We start from the raw sequence: 21,819 nt of genomic DNA on the forward strand, positions 1-21,819 counted from the left end.
CTTTCGGTTCTATTGTGAACCGTGTGAAGTCACGTGATTGTAGTGACGTGGCTGACCTGTCCCTCAGACATGTTTGCTAAGTTTTTTTTTCAAACTTACAGCGTGCGTCTCCCCAGACTATAAACAAACTCGGGCGCACAAAACAAACGAAAAAAAGAATCTAGGGCGGAACAGATAACAGATAATCTCATATACCCTTACATGTTAAAATGTGAAATCTGATATAAACAATAGACTATATACCTATATTTCACGGATTATACGCATTTGTGGACAAAAATGGTCATTGGATGATTCACACATATGAAACAGACTGGATTCGACTTGTGATCAACACAAAGGTAAAAAGTCATGTTTATTTTTGCATGTTGTCATCCAGACTCCTGTCATAAAATACTACATATGATGCCAGAACATCTATATCTCAAAAGCGCTTTATAGGGGGTATGGCTTAGCTAAATGAGATGTAAATGAGCCCTATTGTCTCTTCAGGCAGGGAAAAGTGCTAACTCTTCTTTCTCAATTTTCTCCTCGGCATTCTCTTTCTTGAATGTGTTATATTCAAATGGCCACAACTTCTCAAAATCTTATCAGATTTCCATGTGTTACACATCGTTGGAAAGCTTAGAAACTGTCAGTATCACACTTTCAGAATCTGTGAATAACTCAAAATGCCCCAGATCCGACTTGTGTCTCTACTTTCCATGACTGGTCACAAATGTCTTTTTCGTCCATCCCAGCACGAATTTCTATCAATCGCTGTTTGTGTCTGTGGCAGGACTTTCTTTATCGTGTCATTTTATATTTTGTTTTCTCATCGTTCTTTCCAATTTTTAAACATTGTCCCTTGGGGTTAGATTACCCCATTAGGAGATAATTTTATGCATTGGTTTCTACATGTTTTTCGTTCACTTTTAAAACTATTCTCGCCTGGAGTTGGGGTTAGAGTTGGGGTTTGAGTTAGGAAGTCACAGAAAGTGATTCTTACCGAAACCCCAAGCGACAATGATAAAAAAATAGAAAATGATGAGAAAACAAAATGGTAGTTTATTTATTTTTATTAGACGCTTTAAACTAAAGCAGTGTTTCTCAAACTTTTTCATCCCAAGGACCACTTTATCTTCCAATTTTTTTCTGAGGACCACCTAACAGAATCCCACTCTATCACTCCCCCAAAAAACAACAAAATAGGAAGGATAAGCTAAGTTTAAGTTTAATATGCAACTATTTCAAGTCAAAAACAATTTTTTTTTAAAACAAATGCAATGCTATGTTCAGAAATTATTATATGAATTTTATTTCATCTGAAAAAGTAAATGTGAAATGAGTTGCAGCTTAATATGAACAACAAACTGCACGTGTGGAAAAAAATGCAATTAAACATACTGTAACAGCCTAGGTCCCACTTAATGTCATTCCAAAGAGCCATTCGTTTCAAACTGAGGTGGTGGGTATATGAAGTCTATGGTTGTAACTATGGTAACAATAAAATACTGAAAAAAATGTTCCCCTTAATGTCCAAAATCACTGAAATTGCAGGGATTTTACACATGAACAAAAACTATTACATTTCAAAACTAATAGATCTGTGGATTTTAGCTGCTTTCAGTTGACGCTTGATCTTTTATTTTGACTCCTCTGTGGTTTAGCCAACCGATTCATTTTTACGTTATTAAAACAGAAAGGCAAGAACTGATATCACAGTTTCGCAAGTGCATTAAAAATCTACATAAATAAGTGACGATTGTATAAACACTTGCCTAGTTTAGGCCATCTTTTGGCGGACCACTGAGGGGGTTTGGCGGACCACTAGAGAGAATTACTTTGAGAATTACTGATCAAAAGCAACTTTGAAATGTGGGAGCATGTACTTCTGTTGGTTTTGCAGCCAAAAGGTGCGCCCCTTTCACTGCCGATATATATTTTCCATATATATACACAATTTGGCCTGATTATAGTTTTTGGACACTTTTGCCTTTATACAGTACAAATCTTTATTTTGTATTATGGCTATATGCCAGTTTTGAGCTGGGTCAGATTGAGCTTGAAGCCTTTGCACGAAATGTGCCTTCGATAAAAATCAGGTCACAGTTTTGATTACAATTCACTTTTGGGGTCACATGTTAATGTCCTATCATCATCTATGTATGTTGTCAGGAACAATTACTTAGAACTAAAGAAGGTCAGGTTACCACATTACAAGCAGAAAACCACAACCAGAATACTGCCTGAATGTATGCTTTAATTTCTTTGTTTTAGAAATACTTAACCTACTTAACTTCTTTTATAACTAAAATTTAATAGTATATTTTTCAGGCATACATGAGGCATACAGTCATTTTTTATTCTGCTGATTGTGCTATTTGTTATTGATATTAACCCTGAAGACCCATCTATAGAAAAAAACTTAACTTAAACTTAAAAATATTTAACCTTTTTTATGTTGTTCTAGGAGTCATCTAATGCAAAAATTAATGAGTGTTTACATTTTTGACATTTTGGTAAGTTTATACGGAAATGTTGTAATATTAAAACAATGTTAATAACATCTTAGAGTTACTCTGCCGGGTGTACTGCTTATGTAGCCCAATAACAGTAGCCTATACATAATCACACAATACATAATAACCAGACAAAACCATATTTTTATGAAAAATCATTTATTATAAAAATATGCTCAGTTTGTATTTACAAAACCCGATAAACTGAAAGAAAACTGGTATTTACTATGTTTAGCTGTGTTTACAGACATGTTCAATGATAGTAGTCCCATTTTGTTTTGGAAACTGTGCTCATTGGTGTTATTTTTTTCAGAACTGTGATCATGTCTTCTGACGCAAACCTTCGGTGGTATATGAATGCCAATAACAGAACTATCAGTATTGAGACTGATAAAATCCTTTTTCAGACAGTAATACCTGTCATGGGGCAAGGTCTGTGTTCTTGAATGGGTTGGTTTTTTTGCCGTCATGTCAACATAATCATCATATGGGCAGACATAAAGTTTTTAATTTCTCTAGTTAGAGGCACATTCCTCCTCATCAGTTATATCAGAGTCCCATCTCAAAGTCACTTTTTCCAAATTTGGATGATATAAGTGACATCATATGCATTGTAGATAAGACAGTACTGTCTGGTAGAACTCTGAAATAAAAACACACCGATTATTTCCATGCTTATTAATCTTAAAGCAAATCAATTTCAATCACACTTATACATTTCAAAGATTCACCCATTCCACAGAATTCACACAATACTGTCTGGCAAGCTTATTGTCCTCTATATATAATGCTAATATCACCTATACACCCCACCCCACATTCCAGAACATTATTACCTGTCCCTCATGCAGCAAATAGATATTTGAGCAAACAAAGCCCAGACAAGAAAACAGGACCAGCTAAGTATATTTTATAAACAATAAGATACAGATAGTTTCAAATATTGCCAAATAAATACTTTCAAAATCTCAGATAAATATTTTATTTCCTGTAAACATATTTAATCATCTTAAAACTCAAAATAGACATTTAATTTCAATATTGTATTTAGTTGCTACAAAAAATGATATATTTTTTTTTAACAGTTTAGAAGTACAGCAAATTCATTTAATGTGCAAGGTGCACAGGTCAATTTTGCTACCCTATAGACCCAACATTGTAAAATTGCAACATTGACATAACAAGCTCAAAATCTAATATAATCATTCAGCTGTTTCATAAAATCTACATGATCTAGAGACATAACTAATCACAGAAAAAAATATTTTAGTTATTTTATATACAAAACCTGCAAACCTGTATTGAAGAATATAATTTTTTTTACTGGACTAAATAAATCAACAATCATGTAAGTTCACGGCCAGGAAAACAAACCTATTTACAAAGTCTACCATTTAAAATCATTGCAGGGTTAAACATTAGGACTTTTTAGTTGTGTAAATGTGGTTTTAAAAAGAAAAAAATATGTACAGGTATACTTTATTAGATTTTAAACTGATGTTGTAATATTACAACCGAGGGTTTTACAGGGTTAAACAATCGCCTCTTAAGAAAAAACAGAAGTGAAAAAATAGGGCACATGTTGTACTTTTCTTCAAGTGACAAACAGATTCTATTGTCTGCTCCAATTTCGCAGGGCATTGATGTTCATCTTCCAACTGATTCCTACTTCAGATAAACCAATCCAGAGATGATAAATATTATAGTTTGTTTGTTTCTCTTTCCAATAAGTGAGTTGAAGTCTCTTTATCTTTATATATTTTATCTTATTTACTTATGTAAACTGTTGAATTAAACTATATTTGCAATATATTACCTCAACATTTTTTCTTGTGTATATAAATGACATAAAGTAACATAAATTTTTTACTTTGTTTGTAGGCCTAACTGCAATGCAGTTAGATAACAGAACTCTGTTTGCTAAACTTGGAGATACTATTTACATTCCTTGCTTTTACCATAGCCAAATGGCCATGCACTTCTCTTGGTACAAGCATGAACTTGGGCAGAATCCCAGGCTTATCTTCACCATTTATAAGTATGATCAGAAAGCTACATTTTACCACGATTTCAGGGATAGTTCACGCTTTTCCATGCTGTCTGATAAAGGTCTGTATCAGTTGGTGATAAGAAACCTTCAGTTCTCAGACTCCGCAATATACTACTGTGGAAGCTCATATTCCAATGTACTGGAATTTATCCAGGGGACAGAGTTAATAGTTCAAGGTATGATTGTGGGTCATGTGAATTTTTTCTATAGCATATGTTCATGCACATGACATGCATTCATCATAATTAAAATGCAATTCAAGTACACTCTTAGAACGAATGTGTTAAAAACAACACATTAGTGTTGATTCTGGGACAACACACTTAATGTGTTGTTCCAGAATCCACCCATCTCTGTTTTTTTTGTGTTACTTTTAACTTTTTAACAAGCAACACAAAATGACAAATAATGTGTTAAAAGCTTAACGCACAAAGATGTGTAAATCCTTTCTAAGAGTGTAGGTTTTTTGTCAGCAAACATATTCAGCAGTAGTATAATGTTAACTGCAATGTCTTCATCTTCTCATATTGTTTTTGATATTTCTTAAATATTGGTCTGTGTAGTTATTTTGGAACTTCTGATGTTTGACCAAGCTATTGAAAGGTTTAAAATTAAGGCTGTTTATAACCTATTTTTATGCAGAAGTATACACATACACTGCTATTCAACAACACGCTTTACATCCATTTGACCTTGGAGAGTTAGTAAGTCTGCAGTGCACAGTTCTCAATCAGAGTTGTTTGGGAAACCACAGTGTCTACTGGCTCATAAACACATCGGAACCAAGAATTATTAAGGTGCATGGACTAAGTAATGCTCAGTGTGAGTGGAGCTCTGATGCTGGTTACAGAGAACGTAAATGTGTCTACAGCTTATCAAAAAAGGACCTCAGCCTTTCTGAATCAGGAACTCACTACTGTGCTGTTTTTGCATGTGGGGAGATTTTATTTTTTAATAGTACAAGACCACTTTTTACAGGTATGTTTATTTTATTGTTTTTGTAACTATTATTTTTGTAACTGTTAAAAAGCAGCATTTATGATTTTTTGAAATGTGAAAGTGATACTATATTTTGCCATTTCAGGTGATGATTCCACAGAACTGATTTCTACCATTGTTCTTCTTTCCATTGTAAGAACACTACTCTTTTTAATCGTTATTGCCACAATTACATTGTGGTACTGCATGCATTCCAAAAGAATTGCAAGAGCTAGTTTTTCTCCACCAAGTGGCAAGACTTTTAGAGAGGGACCTGGTGGACAATAATAAGATAATCTATAGATAATTTATGAAATCAACTTTAATTTCCATCAACTATACCATATATCAATACAACTAATAAATGCAATGCCTGTGATTGCTACATGTATCATTATTTGAAAAGGCTTAACTTTTGTTGATTAAAAATATTAAAAATAAATACATTTCAAATGTATAAAAATGTGTCTCGAAATTGCATATTAAAGTGACCAATTATAGAAAATAATGTGTGCAGTGTCTTTATTTCATGCTGAAGAAATGAGTGCTTGCCTCATTAATGTAAAATATCTTTTAAGAAGAGTGCACTTATTTTGAGTGATCTTTACAATTTACTGAATTTATACTAACAGAAATTTTAATTGTCACTAGCAAACAAAAATAACTTTGAAATGACTATGTAAAATTACATAAAAATTTAATAACTGAAATTGCCAGGTATAAATTACACAATGCTACACCTACTTTTGTTTATACTAGTTTTACATTAAATGTATTGTTACTTAAGTCTTCTGTACAAACTTCACAGACTATGAAAAAAACACATGAAAAACAAAATGCTTCCAGCAGATCCTCCATATTGGAAAAGATAAGGGGCCCTATCTTGCACCCAGCGGAATTGACTTTGTCAGTGATGCATGTATCATTCGTATTTTGCACCGGCGCACAGCGGGTTTTTCCCTCCACAGACGCACGTCGGCAAACTAGGGAATGAACTTGCGCTCCCTGGGCGGTTCAGCGCAACAAAGGAGGCGTGTTCCGGCGCAAACCATCCCTGATGCTATTTTGCAGTTTCAAAAAACAATTGCGCCACTGACCAAAAAAAACTAGTCTAAAGTCAGTGGCGCGTTGGGCGTGGTTCATTATGCTATTTTAAGGGCGCATGCTTGACCATAATGTATAGCGTGCACAACGTGCACACACTTTGCTTATCTAATCTACACAGATGCAACAGTTATTTTTGCAAATCATAAATTGCTACAATAAAAAATATTAACACATGAGATAAGGGAAATCATAGTGGTGAGCATTGTGGTGATAGTTTTTATTTATTTTGTGTGGCTGCGTTAAAAAATTCTCATGCAAATAACGATTAAAATATTTTCATAAGTTTGTTGTGTGGCTGTATTACGTTTATTTTATGTAAATAATAATTAAAATGTTTTCATAAGAAACCTTAATGTATATGAACTTGATTTGTAAGTGTTCTTTGGGGTTGGACCTTGCTTGCGTTTCTTGGGTCCGATTTCAAAGCCCCCAAACCCTTTCAGCGGTGAGGGTGGACGCAGATCTGTGTAGAGGCAGATCCACCTCCCGTTACACGGCGTGCCCAATTTATGCTGGCAAGCTTGGGATTCCCCCGTCTCCTGACATCATTGTAGTGCTTGGTGCAACGATGGGGATGCCAGCTGATGAGACAATTGTGGCTATTTCCTCTCACGCCTGTTTAACCTACGCTGATTTGGGTGGGTTTCTCCTATCCCCATACAAAGCAACTTCTCTGTCTTTGACTGCTCTTACAAGAACGTCGGTCTCCTCGGCTGTGAATCGGTACTGGCGTGCGCCTGGTAAATCCGTCATAATAATAGCAACCTGCCATGGAACTTGCGCCCTTGCGTTTAAAGGGAATGTTGGATAGCGTTCTGATTAGTTTATTTGACGTTACGCCCAAACCACACCTATGAATAATGAACCTACTTCAGACCAACCCCTTATTGATTTGCGCCTGGCGCAAGAGTTATTTCTCCCGCCGGGAAAATAGCAACAGCGCCCAAGATCCGCCCACAAAGTCACTAGCGCATTGCGCTTCGCACTTGCGTTTCAGATCGTTAAAATAGGGCCCAAGATCTATAAGATCTTTATTGTTACATATACATTAAAACTCTGGAGAAGTGGATATAAAGAGATTTTATGTCACGGTGAACAATATGAACAATATGTACAGGTGTCACATGGTGACTTAGGGCGGAACCAAAAATGGAGAGGAGAGGTTCCACCCGGAGCAAATTTTTTAAACACCCATTTACTTCCTGGTTATCCATGGCAAGAAAATTAAGCCAAATTCGCTGCAGGTGCGCAAAGGAGGCAGCGATTACTGACTGGGCGGGTCCTATGATTACGGCAGGCTTAAAAGACGGGCTGCTGAAGCAGAAAGAGAGTCGATTTCGGGCGAGTTAACTTCCGCCTTGGGCAACACAACAAAGACCAGCCTCCGAAGAGTCCGCAGGCTCCGCTGATCCGGCGACCGCTAGAAGCGGGCGGAAAGAGTGCGTAGCTGATCCGGGCGAAAGGACGGCGTGGTCGTGTGAAGGAAGTTGCAGTTCATTGTTGAGGTTGATTATTGGAGCTGTGGTGGCCGTGTGGTGTCAACAAACCGTTTCGGTGATAGAGAGGAAGGACCTGGGCACAGTCACGCTGGAAACAGTAAGGAGTTTGTTTACTGGGAACAAAGCAGAAGAGGAAAATAGAGCCAGCGGCTAAGTAAGTGATAACCCTGAAGAGTTTGGATACGAATGGATTTATGTGCATTACTGTTGTGTTTGGAGCATTGAGGAGGAATGACTTACCGCAAGAGTTGCTGATGAAGATCCGTGTGGTGTATTTGAATACGGGTGAAGAGGATCCCATCGATCTGTAGGAGAAGGAGACAAAGGAGGTCATTGTTAAACCATTGTGAGTACTCAGTGTTCGATACAGTGTGTATTGTGGAGCTGTCTTGTCCAACGTGTGTTGTGAGCTCTCAGTATTCAGGTTGACGGCCCTGCCATGGAGCAGAGTGGTGGGAGAGCCGGGGAGTAACGATCCTGGGAGGAACACGGGGCGCCACAGCGACGTCTATCTTGCTGGTTTTCACTTCCAACGCCAACCGGTCCCAGGTGAAATTCGAGGAAGACGGGGTTGTGACCTTAATGTGCACATAGAATGCTGTGGGTGAGTCTGTGCCTTTGCTATGAGAATACACTTTGAATTAGTGCAGTGGTGTGCTGTGTTTGAATTGTCTGTAACCCCCTCCCTCCGCTGAACCCGCCGTGGGAGGACGAGAGGCTGTGAAGACCGGTCAAACAACCCATTGTATATGCTATGTGTGTGACCCTGTATTGAAGGAGAGAAAACCTGATTATCATACCTGTGAGCTACGAGCTTGTAGAAGGAGAGAACCTGAACACCATACCTGTAAAGTACTTACCTGCACGTCGTCATAAGTCGACTAGGTGAGAGTTAAAGTCCCAGTGTCTGCTATGCAACTTTCTGTGTTACAGCCAACAGCCGGCAGAGAGAGAGAGAGAGAGAGAACCTGAATATCATACCCCCGTGAGCTATAAGCCTGTAGAAGGGGAGAGCCTGAATACCATACCGGTGAGGTACTTACCTGTGCGTCGTCACGGTGAGAGTGAAAGTCCCAGAGTCTGTTACGTAATCCTTTGTGTTACAGCTATAAGCCTGCAGAAGGAGAGAGTACCTGAATATTCTATCTGTGGAGTACTTACCGTCGCCGAAGAGACCCCCAGGGCTGCACAACCCTGCACCACCACTTACCCTGTTTTTAATCTGCCTCCAGGAGGAAAAGGAGGGCACCACGGGATCAAGGAGCCAAGGCGTAGGAGCTTCGCCCTGCTGTCCCCCTTTGCCCCCTTACTTCCCGGCTCACCTGGAGGGCAGAAGAAGAGACCCTTATTTTTAACTTACCCTTGCCCCTTTCCCCTATCTATTTTAATTAAATTAAATAAAGTGTCTTTTAAAGTTTATTTACGCTTGTGTTGTCTGGTCATTGGGTTGACTTTGGGACCTCCTCGAGGTGGAAACTAGGAAGGGGCACGGCTTGATTACATCTGTGGTCCGCCCCGACCTGTGACACAGGTATGTACTGTAATTAATTGAGTGGTTTCTGGTGTTTCAGCCGGAACCATAAATGCATCTGCGTATCCTCTTCATGTTGAAGTACTTGCAAATGTACACTCTATAAAACTGTGTGTTAAATTTTTGACACATTTGTTTGTTATGCTATTTCACATATTGGGTCCTATCTTGCACCCAGCTTAATTGACTTTGTCAGTGACGCATGTATTATTGTATTTTGCACCATCGCACAGCGGGTTTTTCCCTCCACAGACACACGTTGGCAAACTAGGGAATGAACTTTCGCTCCCTGGGCGGTTCAGTGCAAAAAGAGGCGTGTTCTGGCGCAAACCATCCCTGATGCTATTTTGCAGTTTCAAAAAACAATAACTGTTGCATCTGTGTAGATTAAATAAGCAAAGTGTATGCGCATTGTGCACGCTATACATTATGGTCAAGCATGCGCCCTTAAGTTAGTAATAAGGTACGAGAGGCTGTGCTGTATTCACGATACAGCACTTACCTCAAGCACATTATTGCTTTTATAAAACGGTTACCACACAATATTGAAGTAAAAAAATTACAGTGATATATAGAACTGTTGGGTGAAGCAGTCATAGCCGTGTTCTATCGTGAATAAAGCACACCTATTGACCAATCAGAATCAAGGACTGGAACTAACCATTTTATAAAATAGCATAACAGGGGTGCGCTAGACCCCTTTTACTGGCACGTGCCCCAGTGTAAATCTTTTGTGCCCCGGTGTAAATCTCAAGTTTAAATTTTAGCAGTTAACTAGTGCAATCCTTTACAAAGACAATCGCGGCAAAAACAGATCTATATGCAATGTAGTTACCCAATTTACGCTTGTAAAAGCGACGAAGCAGTCACATTGACGCGTGCACGCACGTATCCATGTCCACGCACGTCTTTGCGTTCATCCACGAGCGAGTTAGCTTATGAAAACATGACGAGGATAAAGTACGTTTCTAAATAATAATGCTAATCCTATTTGACCCGATCATTATTGGCTTCTGTAGATGTACATCAGAAATGTTTTGTGCAAAGCAGGGAATGTGTGAAGATGATGAGTTTAAGGGAGGTAAGTCTCACTCTGTCAGGTCTTGAACATTAGAGGAAAAATCTCAGGAAAACCTTGTCAAGTCTATAGAATTGCATTGTTGCTGAGAAAATCAACAAATGTATGTAAAATACTGTTCTGTATTTTCAGATATGAAATAAATATTTAAATCTAGGACACTAACTTACATAACAGTTAGCAGTAACTATGACTGAGATTATTTAGTATAGTAGTCATAAAATGACTGGTTTCTTAAAATATTCTTGTAAAAATATTTTGATAAGTTATTAATCATTGCTATCATTGTATAATGTAGAAAATATTTCTCTGCTGTCATCAGGGGCGCCGTAAAGGGGGGAAAAGTTAGGACGATTCTAAGGGCCCATGAACTTTTGAGGGCCCCAGCCAAGGACTGTGCCGCAAACGCAACCCCCTTAAGCTGAGCCCTCTTAGCTCCGCCCCCGTCTTTACTCTGCGTGTTAGCGCCGTCTTTAATCCACGGTCTCACAGTGCGCGTGAACTTCACAAGAGAACAAGGTGTGTGTATTTACTGCTATTTGCTATGATATCTGCATATGTGCACTTCCTTACTATAAATGCAGTTTACACAATGTGACGCTGGAGCAATACAATGCAGTTTTCTTTCCACTGTAAAGTCTTCGCTCTGTTCACCTCAGTTTAAAAATAAACAAGGTGATTTACGTTCCCTGTTTTGTGTTAGATTCTAACGCGAAGTCAGCCCTTATAAGCTGTTTTATTTAACGTAGCCCGTATTAATTAACATAAACTAGAAATGCGATCGGTTAAACACTCCAATGTTTTGTAACGCAATATGCCAAGGAAGGATTTTTATGCAGTCTTAAATCGAGTTGGTTGTGATACAACTGAAACGCAACTAAGGCTAAACTAGTCCAGTTATGTATATTAAAGCTTCTCACCTTGCAACAGGTTTAAGAAATCAATGGAAATCTATGTTGTAATCTGCTATAGTTGTCATTCATTTCATTTGAGAGCCCCGTTGATTAAAAAACAGTCTAAAGAATAATTTAATAACAGTATAGCTGTTTTATCAAGTTCACAGTTTCAATGATCTGTCGTTATTTTTGCTTTACTGAAGCTGCTGGTGTGTGAAACTTGTTCTTTACCTTATAAATAATGCTAATAATTATAATACAGGCTTTGGTCAAGCATTTTTGACCCAGTCTTATTTGAGGCATAAGGTAACTGTATAGAAAAGATGCATTGTTGTTGTTCGCCATTTTTAAGTGTTATAATGTTATTGATGTGTGTAACAGCTGAAGTATACAGTATGTCACTGAGACGGTCTCTGAAAATCAGACTAAAGTCTCAAATCTTATTGTGAAATAAAAAGCATCACAGTTTAATTTCAAGCATTCATTCCACTATGATTTCAATCACTGACATGACATTACTCAGTCAATATTAAAGATATCAAGTTTATATTTTCACAAAATGTTCTTTACATTATGTAGGATGATTTTAAAACAGTAAATCACAAAGAAATACTTCAGCTGGGTTTTCACAGGCATGGTCACATTTATCTTTAATCTTTAAGAACGTTGCATTTTCTCTGAATATTTGATTTAATGTACTGTATTTTTCAATTAAATTTACATTGCACAATAAATTATCTTAGCTGCAGACATTGTAGGTGTCTATAAATACTGATAATTGTGGTCATAACAATAGCAAAATAAATAGTTCTGTATTATTAAATTACAGACAAAGATTTTGAATAGCTACAGTAGGTTGGATTGGATGTTTGGTGTGAAATGGGTATGGTGGGGGCCTGACCCCCTATTCTTTCATAGGGCCCAAAATTGCTAGCGGCGCCCCTGGCTGTCATTATTTCCAAACATGTTATGCCATTTATGCCTCCAAACATGTTAATAATGTTAGGTATGATTACACTTGTATATAATACAAGTAATCTATATAATACAAGTAATATGTAATCTACATATTATGTATCTTTCACAGTAACTGTTGCACTGTAGAATAGTGGGTTAAGCAAAGGACATTGTATAGAAGTGTTGCACATTTCTTGCACACAGCAGGCTTTCCAAAAAAGTCAGCAAAAAATGAGGGGCCTGTGCCCCATTAAAGCTTTATGTCTAGCAACGCCCCTGAACAACGCGCAACACGCCACTTACTTTAAACTATTTTTTTTTCTGGTCAGTGAAGCGTTGCACGTTGTTTATTATGGTATTTTAAGGGAGCATTCTTGACCATAATGTATAGCGTGCACAACGCGCATACACTTTGCTTATCTAATCTACACAGATGCAACAGTTATTTTTGCAAATCATAAATGGTTACAATAAAAAATATAGCTGCAAGCAGCAATCACCGGGGTCAAGCCGAAAAGGGCACAGAAGGTGTCGTGGATTTTTTCAGGAGAATCAGAGACGGTTGAGATGTAAAATTCTCTTCAAAGTATTTTATTAAAGAATTGTGTCAGACAGCTTGAAACACAATACTGGTCATAGGGTGTATACACCTGCATTGGTAAAATGATGATCACAATGACTATGACAATGACCCCGTTCTGAGTTTTTCAGTGATTTAAATAGTGCCCCCGTTTTAGTAGCCCTCCCATTCGAACAATCTGTTTGTACTGTGCCTGTATCTTTGCAACCTTTAAGTTGCTACACAAAAAGACAGCCATTGCTGGTTAAACACAATGCCTTTGTTTTCTAATGCGTCAAAAAGCTATCTTGCTATTCTTACCAAGGTCACACGTCCCCCATCCCGGCCTAGCTGTGGAAAAACACTGTCATGTGCAAGCATCAGAGAGACAACTTAATTCATTTAGACCTCAACCATAAAACACATTAAAAGTATACTTTATATAAAACATTTATACCAAGCTTAAGATAAAACACTCAAAATTTCTCCACCATATCTCCCCCCTTCGGAAACTAAATGTTTTCGATAACCACCCTGCAAATACGACTGATGATACCAGAGAAGCCGGGCTAGGTACTTTAAAGAAAGAATCAAAGAATAAAATACCCCTGACAGTTCGGGCCAGACCCTCAGTCACTTTTCTAGTTTCAACAGTCATTTCACACCGGTTATCCTTTAAATGATAATTAACAACCTGTAAAAAAAGTAATGATTAACAACATATAAAAAAAATAACATAACATTCAATTTTAAATCTAAAGCAAGCATATCATGTTTTCAAAAAATTCTTTTCACTTTCTGGTAAGCCGTGCTAGGTGGATGTTTTACCTCCACCCCCAGGAGATTCCTGGACCATCAGTCACTTACCAGGCTTGTTACACTGTCATCACACCGTGGACAGTGATGCTTAAAACCATCCCTTTCCCTATTTTACACACACTTCAGGTTTGCAACTTGCATTACTAATAAAAGATTATAACTTGTAATAAAAATAATAATGCAAAAGAAAATACCTTGTTAATAAATCATAACAAACGCAAAAAATTATAAATGTTAATAAAAAAGAATAAATTCATTAGTATAGGTGACACCCTATGTCCAGTTTAACATGAACAGTAACATAATGATTCTCACATGAGAGTGTTTTGCTCTGGTGGGCAGTCCACACAGAGTCTTTCTAAGAAACATGAATTCTATATGTATATTTTTAGGGTTCATCTTCCAGCTTTCGACGGTCTTCAACCCATGCGCTTTGCACGCGTAGAGGGCCGTGTGAGGGAGGAGGGTACTAGAGCCTCGTTGGTTTCCCATCACACATGGATGTTGTCCTCAAATTTATCTCCCTCGTCGTCCTCATTAATTTGTACCCGTTGGTACATTATCTTACCCATTCCTTTGTCGATAGTTTTCTCAATCAAACCCCTGATACATGGTATGCAACAACAACCACACAATGCCAGGATATCAACAGCTACAGCAGCTGACAACAGTACTGTAAAGAAGTTATCAGTGTACTCCACTTCCCAAACCACTTTTCCATCATTTTTGTAAACGGATCGTCTACCCCAGAGTTCTCAGCCAATTCATTTGACAAGACGGTCAAACCTTCTAATGCCTTTATAATGCTCCCATCAGGGGCAGTATTATCAGAAATAAATTTTCAGCATCCATCATCTATAATTTTTTTAACACCCCCCTTTTCAGCCAACCACATATCTAATGCCAGCCTGTTTTGTTGTGCCATCAGTGACTTAGTCCCATTTGTTCTGTTATCCCCTTAACGTAATACAATTAATTAATCCAATCCACATTTTTATTGAGGGTTGACCACCAGAAAAGAATTGACTCAAAACTTGCAACAATCTGATATCTCACTTTGTATTCATCTGGCACCCCCCTTGGAACCCCTATGGCATCTATATACTGTACATTCTATATACACATATTATCATAAGATCCACCAGGCAGATTTCTTTTCTGTCTGTTAATACTCTTAACACTTATTTTATCATGTAGGATCCCCAAAATCAGGTAATGAAAACATTTGAAATGGCATTATTTAATTGTACAAGGGTACAGGTTCCCTTCCAATTTACTCTTAAACTTGGCCTTAAATTCATGTCAACACACATTCACCATACGTCTGCCCTTTCTGTGGTCTGGCCTACAAACCAGTTAGCCTTGTATCCCTCTTTATCATTTGTAACATCAATTTCTTTTTGGCACCACCCATCTGTAAAATGGTTATCTTAAAACATGTATAATTAACCTTATAGGCCTGTATATTTGGTGGGAGAAACATTTTCATTATTATAAACAAATAAACAACATTCATGCAATCGTCATCCTCCATATCCTTAAATGCTTTGATCATACATTACCCATTAATTGTGATCTCCAAATCCAGTTTCTATGGTTCATCACATCACTATCTAAAAAATAAGGTTACAGTGTTTATCATATGGTTATTTCAACATAATGACATGGAGACAGTTGCTGGGGGTCGTCTTCTCTGGTACCTGGAAGCAATGAGTATTATAATACCACAATTTGGAACATTTTACCTTAACAGCTGTTGGGCTAGCTTCTGTGACCTCATACGAGCCTTCTCGTCTGGGTTCATCCCACTTACGCTAGTAAACTTTGATCTACACCCAGGTTTCTACAGGAAAAGGTTTTTCAGTTTCTTCGTCACCAGGTGTCTCTCTGGGCCTGCTTTCAATCTGTAAAATAGCTTTATGGTTTCTCATTAGTTCAGCAATATATTCATTAATTTCATTTTTTAGATCCTCCTCATGCTCCAAATTCAATTCATTTTGGTTAGCTTTGAACATTGGTCTCCCAGTTACCATTTCATGAGGGGATAAACGCGTTTCCCTGTTAGTACTAGATCTTATGGCCATGAGCGCTATTGGTAAGGCCTGAACCCAATTTAGTTTAGTCTGTGCACAGATTTTGGCTATTTTTGATTTTAAGTATGCCATTACACCTCTCAACCGCCCCTTGAGACTGTGGATGATACACTGATCCAAATTTTTGGGTTATTCCTACCCTAGCAAGTGCTTTTCTCAACAGGTTGGCCTGAAATCCTGGTCCATTATCTGCCTGCAATACCTTGGGAAGCCCAAATCTTGGGACCAACTTCCCTCTTAAGTGCTCCAGCCACTGCTTGCGCACTCTGCGTTCACACTGGATTGAAGCTTCTGTCCATCTCTAAAAAACACATTTTCTCCTTAATTGGGTGGATCATATCTACAAAATCCATCAATAGATGCACAAATGGTCCTTCCACACTTGGAAACAGACACATTGGATGTACTGCTGGTTTGACATTTCTTTTCATATACATGTCACACTCTGACAAAAATGACAAAAATTTGCTAATTTTGTTTTGCATATTGATAAACCAGAAACCCTGTTGTCTCAAAATCTTATCTATCATCTCCCCCCTCGCGCAATGTTCACTACCATGCGCGTTCATCATTACCATTTTCTCCATTCTAGATGGAATTACTAATTGTTGATGGTCTGTTCTTCACAAACCTTTTACATTGACAACACCTCTGCTTTGCCACTCCATCTTTTCAATTTGTTACACTGCATTTTGCATGTCTCTGATTTCATCTACAGTTACGTCTGCGGAAATGCTCACCTGTTCACTTTCAGTCTTTTTACCTGACCTTGTCACTACCATGGACATGGTTTCAGCTCGCTCTGGTTTTGCCGCTCCTAATTTTGCTTCCTCATCCGCTTTTTCATTTCCTTTGTCAATAAATGAATCTCCTTTTGTGTGTGCTGCACACTTAATTACATTTACTTTGGCTGGTTTTTGTATTGCCTTGAATAGTTATTTGATCTCTGTAAGATATTTAATTGGGTGGCCATTACTTCTCTTTAACCCATTATACCACATATCAGTATTTACATTGATTTCCAAACCTTTTCCAATTTCACATGCTTCAATTAAAGCCATTAACTCTGCACACTGGGCAGACATGTGCCCATGCCTCATCCTCTTACACCTCAAAACTTTAAATCTGTCAGTCACTGGATCTCCCAGGATCACACTTTATCACATGCAACTCTGACCTATCTCATTTTTATAGCATGAACCATCAACAAACTTGTAACCAGGATCCCCTTCGTAACCCAAATCTGCTCTCAGTTTCATCTCTTCAATGCCTTCTGTCATACAAACCTGCGGTGTGTCTTCTCTACAATATAACAACATCTGTCAGATTTTTTCCCATGTCCTTACATTTTAATTCCCTAAATTACTTGACCCTACTGGCATATTCTGGTAATAACTCTGGTATGAACTACAACACCCTGTGGCTCCCATTAATGCCATCATTTGCTTCACTGTGTTTTTTTTTTTTTTTTGTTTGTTTTTTTGACATGGATAGTCAAGCATGGTTCTGTGGTGTTTGTCACAAATTTAATTTTGCCCTTCAAAGATTACTCTTTTTAGGTATTGTACACTGGTTTTAGCCAATATCAGCTTTTATTTTGATACTTTTTATCCACTGTTCAAAACTGTCTGTTCAAAACTTGTTCTGTCAATTTATCAAACCCCTCTCTATTGTTGTGTGCTATCAAAATATCATCTACATATCAAGCATACTCCCTCTCATCTCTGGCGATAACTAGCTTATCTTTTAGCAATTGGTTAAACAATGCAATTACCTGCTCCTTTGTGCTGCTATCCTGTAAAATTATTTGCTTCTGCTGTATACCTGTCTAAGTCATTTCTAATGGAATTAGATACCAACCTAGCTCCCTGTTCTCCATCCAGCCTTTCTCTCCTTCTTCCCATTCAATGGAATATGGCTTTTTCACATAAGGTTCTAGGTCCCTAGCCCTATGATTTCCCCACACCCACACTGTCACATTGGGGTGGCTTCCTTCCACAGCAAAATTATCTAGCTTAAAACTGCTGATCCTCACTGCTACTCCAGCCTCACAAACCAACACTCCTTCACTTCTCAACTCAATTTCTTCTCCTAATTTGAATCTTTGTTCATACTTTAAATCCTCTCCTTTGATGCAATATTTCATTGTACAGTGACCCTTAAATCTTGGCTTTCGTCCCTGAAAATCTTTAGTTTTTTCTCTGGCAGCCGCCATCATTTTTTTTTTCTAATTTCCCAATCCAATATACTTCTGGTCTAATTAAAGGGGTTAATTTCTGTTTAGTTATTTTGGTTAGACACTGCAATGTTAATCCCTGTGGTGTGGTTTTGATGGTATCATCTAATTTACACAAAATGTCCCTTCCAATTAATGTGATCGGAACCTGAGGTGCCATCAGAAATTGATTTACAACAGTTTTTCCTTTTTCCAGAGAATCCCATTGTTCTAACAGATGATTGTGATGCAACAACCCCAGGTACCAATTTTGGATCCATTGAGCTGCATGTAGCCCCGGTGTCAATTAAACATTCAATTTTCACTCCATTAATTATGCATGTTAATTTAGGTTCTTCCCAATCATTTTTGGATAATGCTACCTGTTGGTTAATTGGACCCTCCGAACACCCCTATTGCTTTCATGGGTTTTTTGGACAGTCACGCCTAGCATGAGTATTTTCCCCACATCCCCAGCAAACATTGTTTTGCCCGAAATATGGACCCAGATCAGCGGATGCCCTGTTCTGAAAATATCCCCTTCCTCTGCCCCTTGGCCATCTTCAAAAATTAATTCCTCTACTCTGTCAACTAGGTGCCATTACATTCACAACTACTGGTTGAGACGGGGCTGCGCCATGGGGGTGCTGCCATGGGTTCTGATTTTGGGTTTGATCCGCAGCTTGTTTTGGCAGATCTGCTACCTTTTCAGACTTGTTAGGAGGGTGTGTTGCAACCATTTCGCCCTGAGAGTGGCTCGCTGACTCATATGACCCTGCCCATCCCACCACATAGGTTCCCCTGGGGGCCTTACTAATGTCTTTGTGTCTTTTCTTTTCTTCCAGGCTAACTTGAGCCAGCTTTCATTCAGTCTCTTTAGCTTGTTGCTCTAAGTCTCTTTCGTGTTTCTGGTGTTTGGAGGCATGGTGTTTCAGGGTCTCCACCCACTGGCTGTGTGGCATTGCATCTAGCCCTGGGGTGTCACTCAGTTTGTTTTGCACAGACACTGGCAGTGCGTCCAGCAGTTCCTTTCTGAACAGTCTGGTTTCAAAGTCTCTTGGGTCAGTGGGATCTTTTCTCAGCCCCTGCCCTCTCCAAGTTTGCATGTTTTTAACAATCCACAGTGCACAGTCCTCCTGACCCAGTGCAGTGGGGGTCAGTTTGGTGCTGTCAAACTTGACAGGGAACTCAGTTCTCAAGGCACCCCAAAGTCTGCCTCTGTAACAGTCAAGAGCCTGGCCGTCAAAATCAGATGAAACCACACTCTGTCCCATACCTGCTGACCACAACACATCCTCCATTTCCCTCAAACTAGTGATTTTTGCCAGTAAGGCTTTTATGTCACCCACCGCCAATCTTGTACCTTGCGTCTCTTTCTCCAACGCACCGATCCAGGGACCAGCACCATCTCTTAAACTTGGCAACAGATTTATTATAGTCTCTAAATCCCTATGAGCCCATGGGACATACACAGCTGTTTTCCCTTCAATACGCAACGGAAATACACTCACACCTTGTTCATTTATTTTACCTCTAGGGGTGCTTTTCAATAATGGGGATCTTTCCTCTATTGGGTCAAAGTCTAAAGCTAATGTGTCCCTATACTCCAAATCTCTGTTTCTCTCCTCTACCAACATCTTAGCTCTGTAAGTTCTTAATCCATCAGGTCCTGACATTTTTGTCATATCTATACCACCTTTAGAGGCTGGGTACTCTTGTGCCATTTTCATATTTAGCCAGTCATCAGTTTCTCGCTTTCTCTGTTCCATAGCCTGCAATGCCCTGACCTTTTGTTGCTTAAGCACTCTTTCTTTTGCTATCTCTCTATCCTGCCTTTCTTGCTCCAAAATCATCCTTTCTTCCTCTTGTAATCTTTTACCAAGCTCTCTGTCCTGCGATAGCCCTGCTAAACCCAAAGACTTCACTTCTTTAGTTAATTCTGTTATTTCCTTTGCTCTCTGTTCAATTAGTTGGTCCAGATGTTCTAACTGAGTCCTGGTATACTGACTAGCTCCTCCTGCTGCCTGACTTTGTTCACGGAATGATCCTTCTTTGCCTCTATGCATCTCATCATACAGTTCCACATTTCCCTCAACTTCTACTTCCCCTTTAAGCTGCATAGTTCCTTTAATAACTGGATACAGTGTGCTAGCATTTGGTGAAGCAACAGGGGTGGTTGGGGCTGGAGTGAGAGCAGTGAAGGGAGGGCGACTTTCAGAGAGAGTGGGAAAGGGAGGGTGACTCTCAGAGAGAGTGGGAAAGGGAGGGCAGTTTGTGTGTGTGGTGAATGGGGGACATGGATTAAGGGAGGCAGAGGGCAGTGCATAGGGCGGTGGCTTAACTGTTTTAGTTACCACAGGTAATTGGTTTGCAGTGTCTACTGGCTGTTCTAGCAATCTTGTCTTTTCTGTTCTTTCGTTGTGCTTTGCCAGCTCTTGAACTCTGATGTCTTCTCTATCAGCCATCACTCTTTCAGCTTCCTTACTCCAGCAACCTCTAGCTTTTTCCCACAATTCCATTCTATCTAACAAAGCTTTTCTCTTTTTCTTCTTTCCATCTTTCTTGCTTTTCAAATCCTGATTAGCTATATAATTAGTCATCCAAATTTTCATACTCTTAATTTTTTCTTTATTCCACGTTCCCTGTTCTGGCCAGTGAAAGGGAGGCTGCTCTCCTTTCTTATATTTGTTACTTCTGGTATACCATTTTAGATCATTACACCACTTAGCCAATGCTTTACAATCAAAGCCTTTGTCTTGTAAGTTACACCATTCTACCGGCAGAGGTGGAAGTAACGAATTACAACTACTCACGTTACTGTAATTAAGTAGTGTTTTCGTGTACTTGTACTTTTATGAGTACATTTTTAAGTCTGTAATTTTCCTTGTACTTAAGTACAAATTAAGGTAAGTAATGTACTTCGCTACTTTGAAAATCACATTCGTTACTAAGTACTTGTAGAATTTGAATTAAATTAATATTCAAATCTTTGACAGCATATGGATATCCAATAGAAATAATTGATCATGGGCGGGCCAATAAAAACCCTTGTATTTGGACCGGAAAAAAGCTCGGTCTCTGGAGAGCTATTCAATCGATCCTCGCGCGTCCTTCACTGTGACGTTGTATTTAATGTCAAAGAACTATGGCGTTATGGACGCTGAATTAATTTAAAATTCCAAAGAAATACCGGATGATGAGTGCCCATGGCCGCACCTGAGTTGTTCACAAACAGAGGAAGGAAAGGAGACCGCGTGCAAATGTAATGCCAACTTTGTTTGCCATCTGCAGTGATTTCGGCTTACAATACTTCAGCCTCTAATCTCAAAAAGCACATTATGGTAAGAAGACTTATAACCACATTTATGTGATCGTTTTCGTTTTTATTGTTGGGTAGACCTCACGATAATGTGAATGAAAACATCACTTGAAACATGAGCTTCAGTTACCTAGGTGACGAGCACATAGACCGTAAAAAAGGTTTAGCATTGTAAAATGGCGCTCAAAGTTGAATTTCATTTCATTGTTAACATTGT

At 38.6% G+C, this 21,819-nt stretch overlaps 1 protein-coding gene and 1 long non-coding RNA gene across 2 annotated transcripts in view; one reads left to right on the plus strand and one right to left on the minus strand.

Annotated features, from left to right (window-relative positions):
* LOC135764758 (uncharacterized) overlaps window positions 1–21,819 on the minus strand; it is a 305,168-nt gene that overhangs the window by 21,011 nt on the left and 262,338 nt on the right. The window lies entirely within an intron of this gene.
* LOC135764790 (uncharacterized) lies at window positions 4,112–6,016 on the plus strand. The gene is made up of 4 exons (XM_065275471.1): window positions 4,112–4,231; window positions 4,383–4,727; window positions 5,194–5,529; window positions 5,636–6,016. Exons 1-4 carry the CDS (start codon window positions 4,192–4,194, stop codon window positions 5,815–5,817), a joined length of 903 nt encoding a protein of 300 aa, XP_065131543.1. The 5' UTR covers window positions 4,112–4,191; the 3' UTR covers window positions 5,818–6,016.

Source organism: Paramisgurnus dabryanus, chromosome 2, assembly GCF_030506205.2.
Source record: "Paramisgurnus dabryanus chromosome 2, PD_genome_1.1, whole genome shotgun sequence".
Classification (NCBI taxonomy): domain Eukaryota; kingdom Metazoa; phylum Chordata; class Actinopteri; order Cypriniformes; family Cobitidae; genus Paramisgurnus; species Paramisgurnus dabryanus.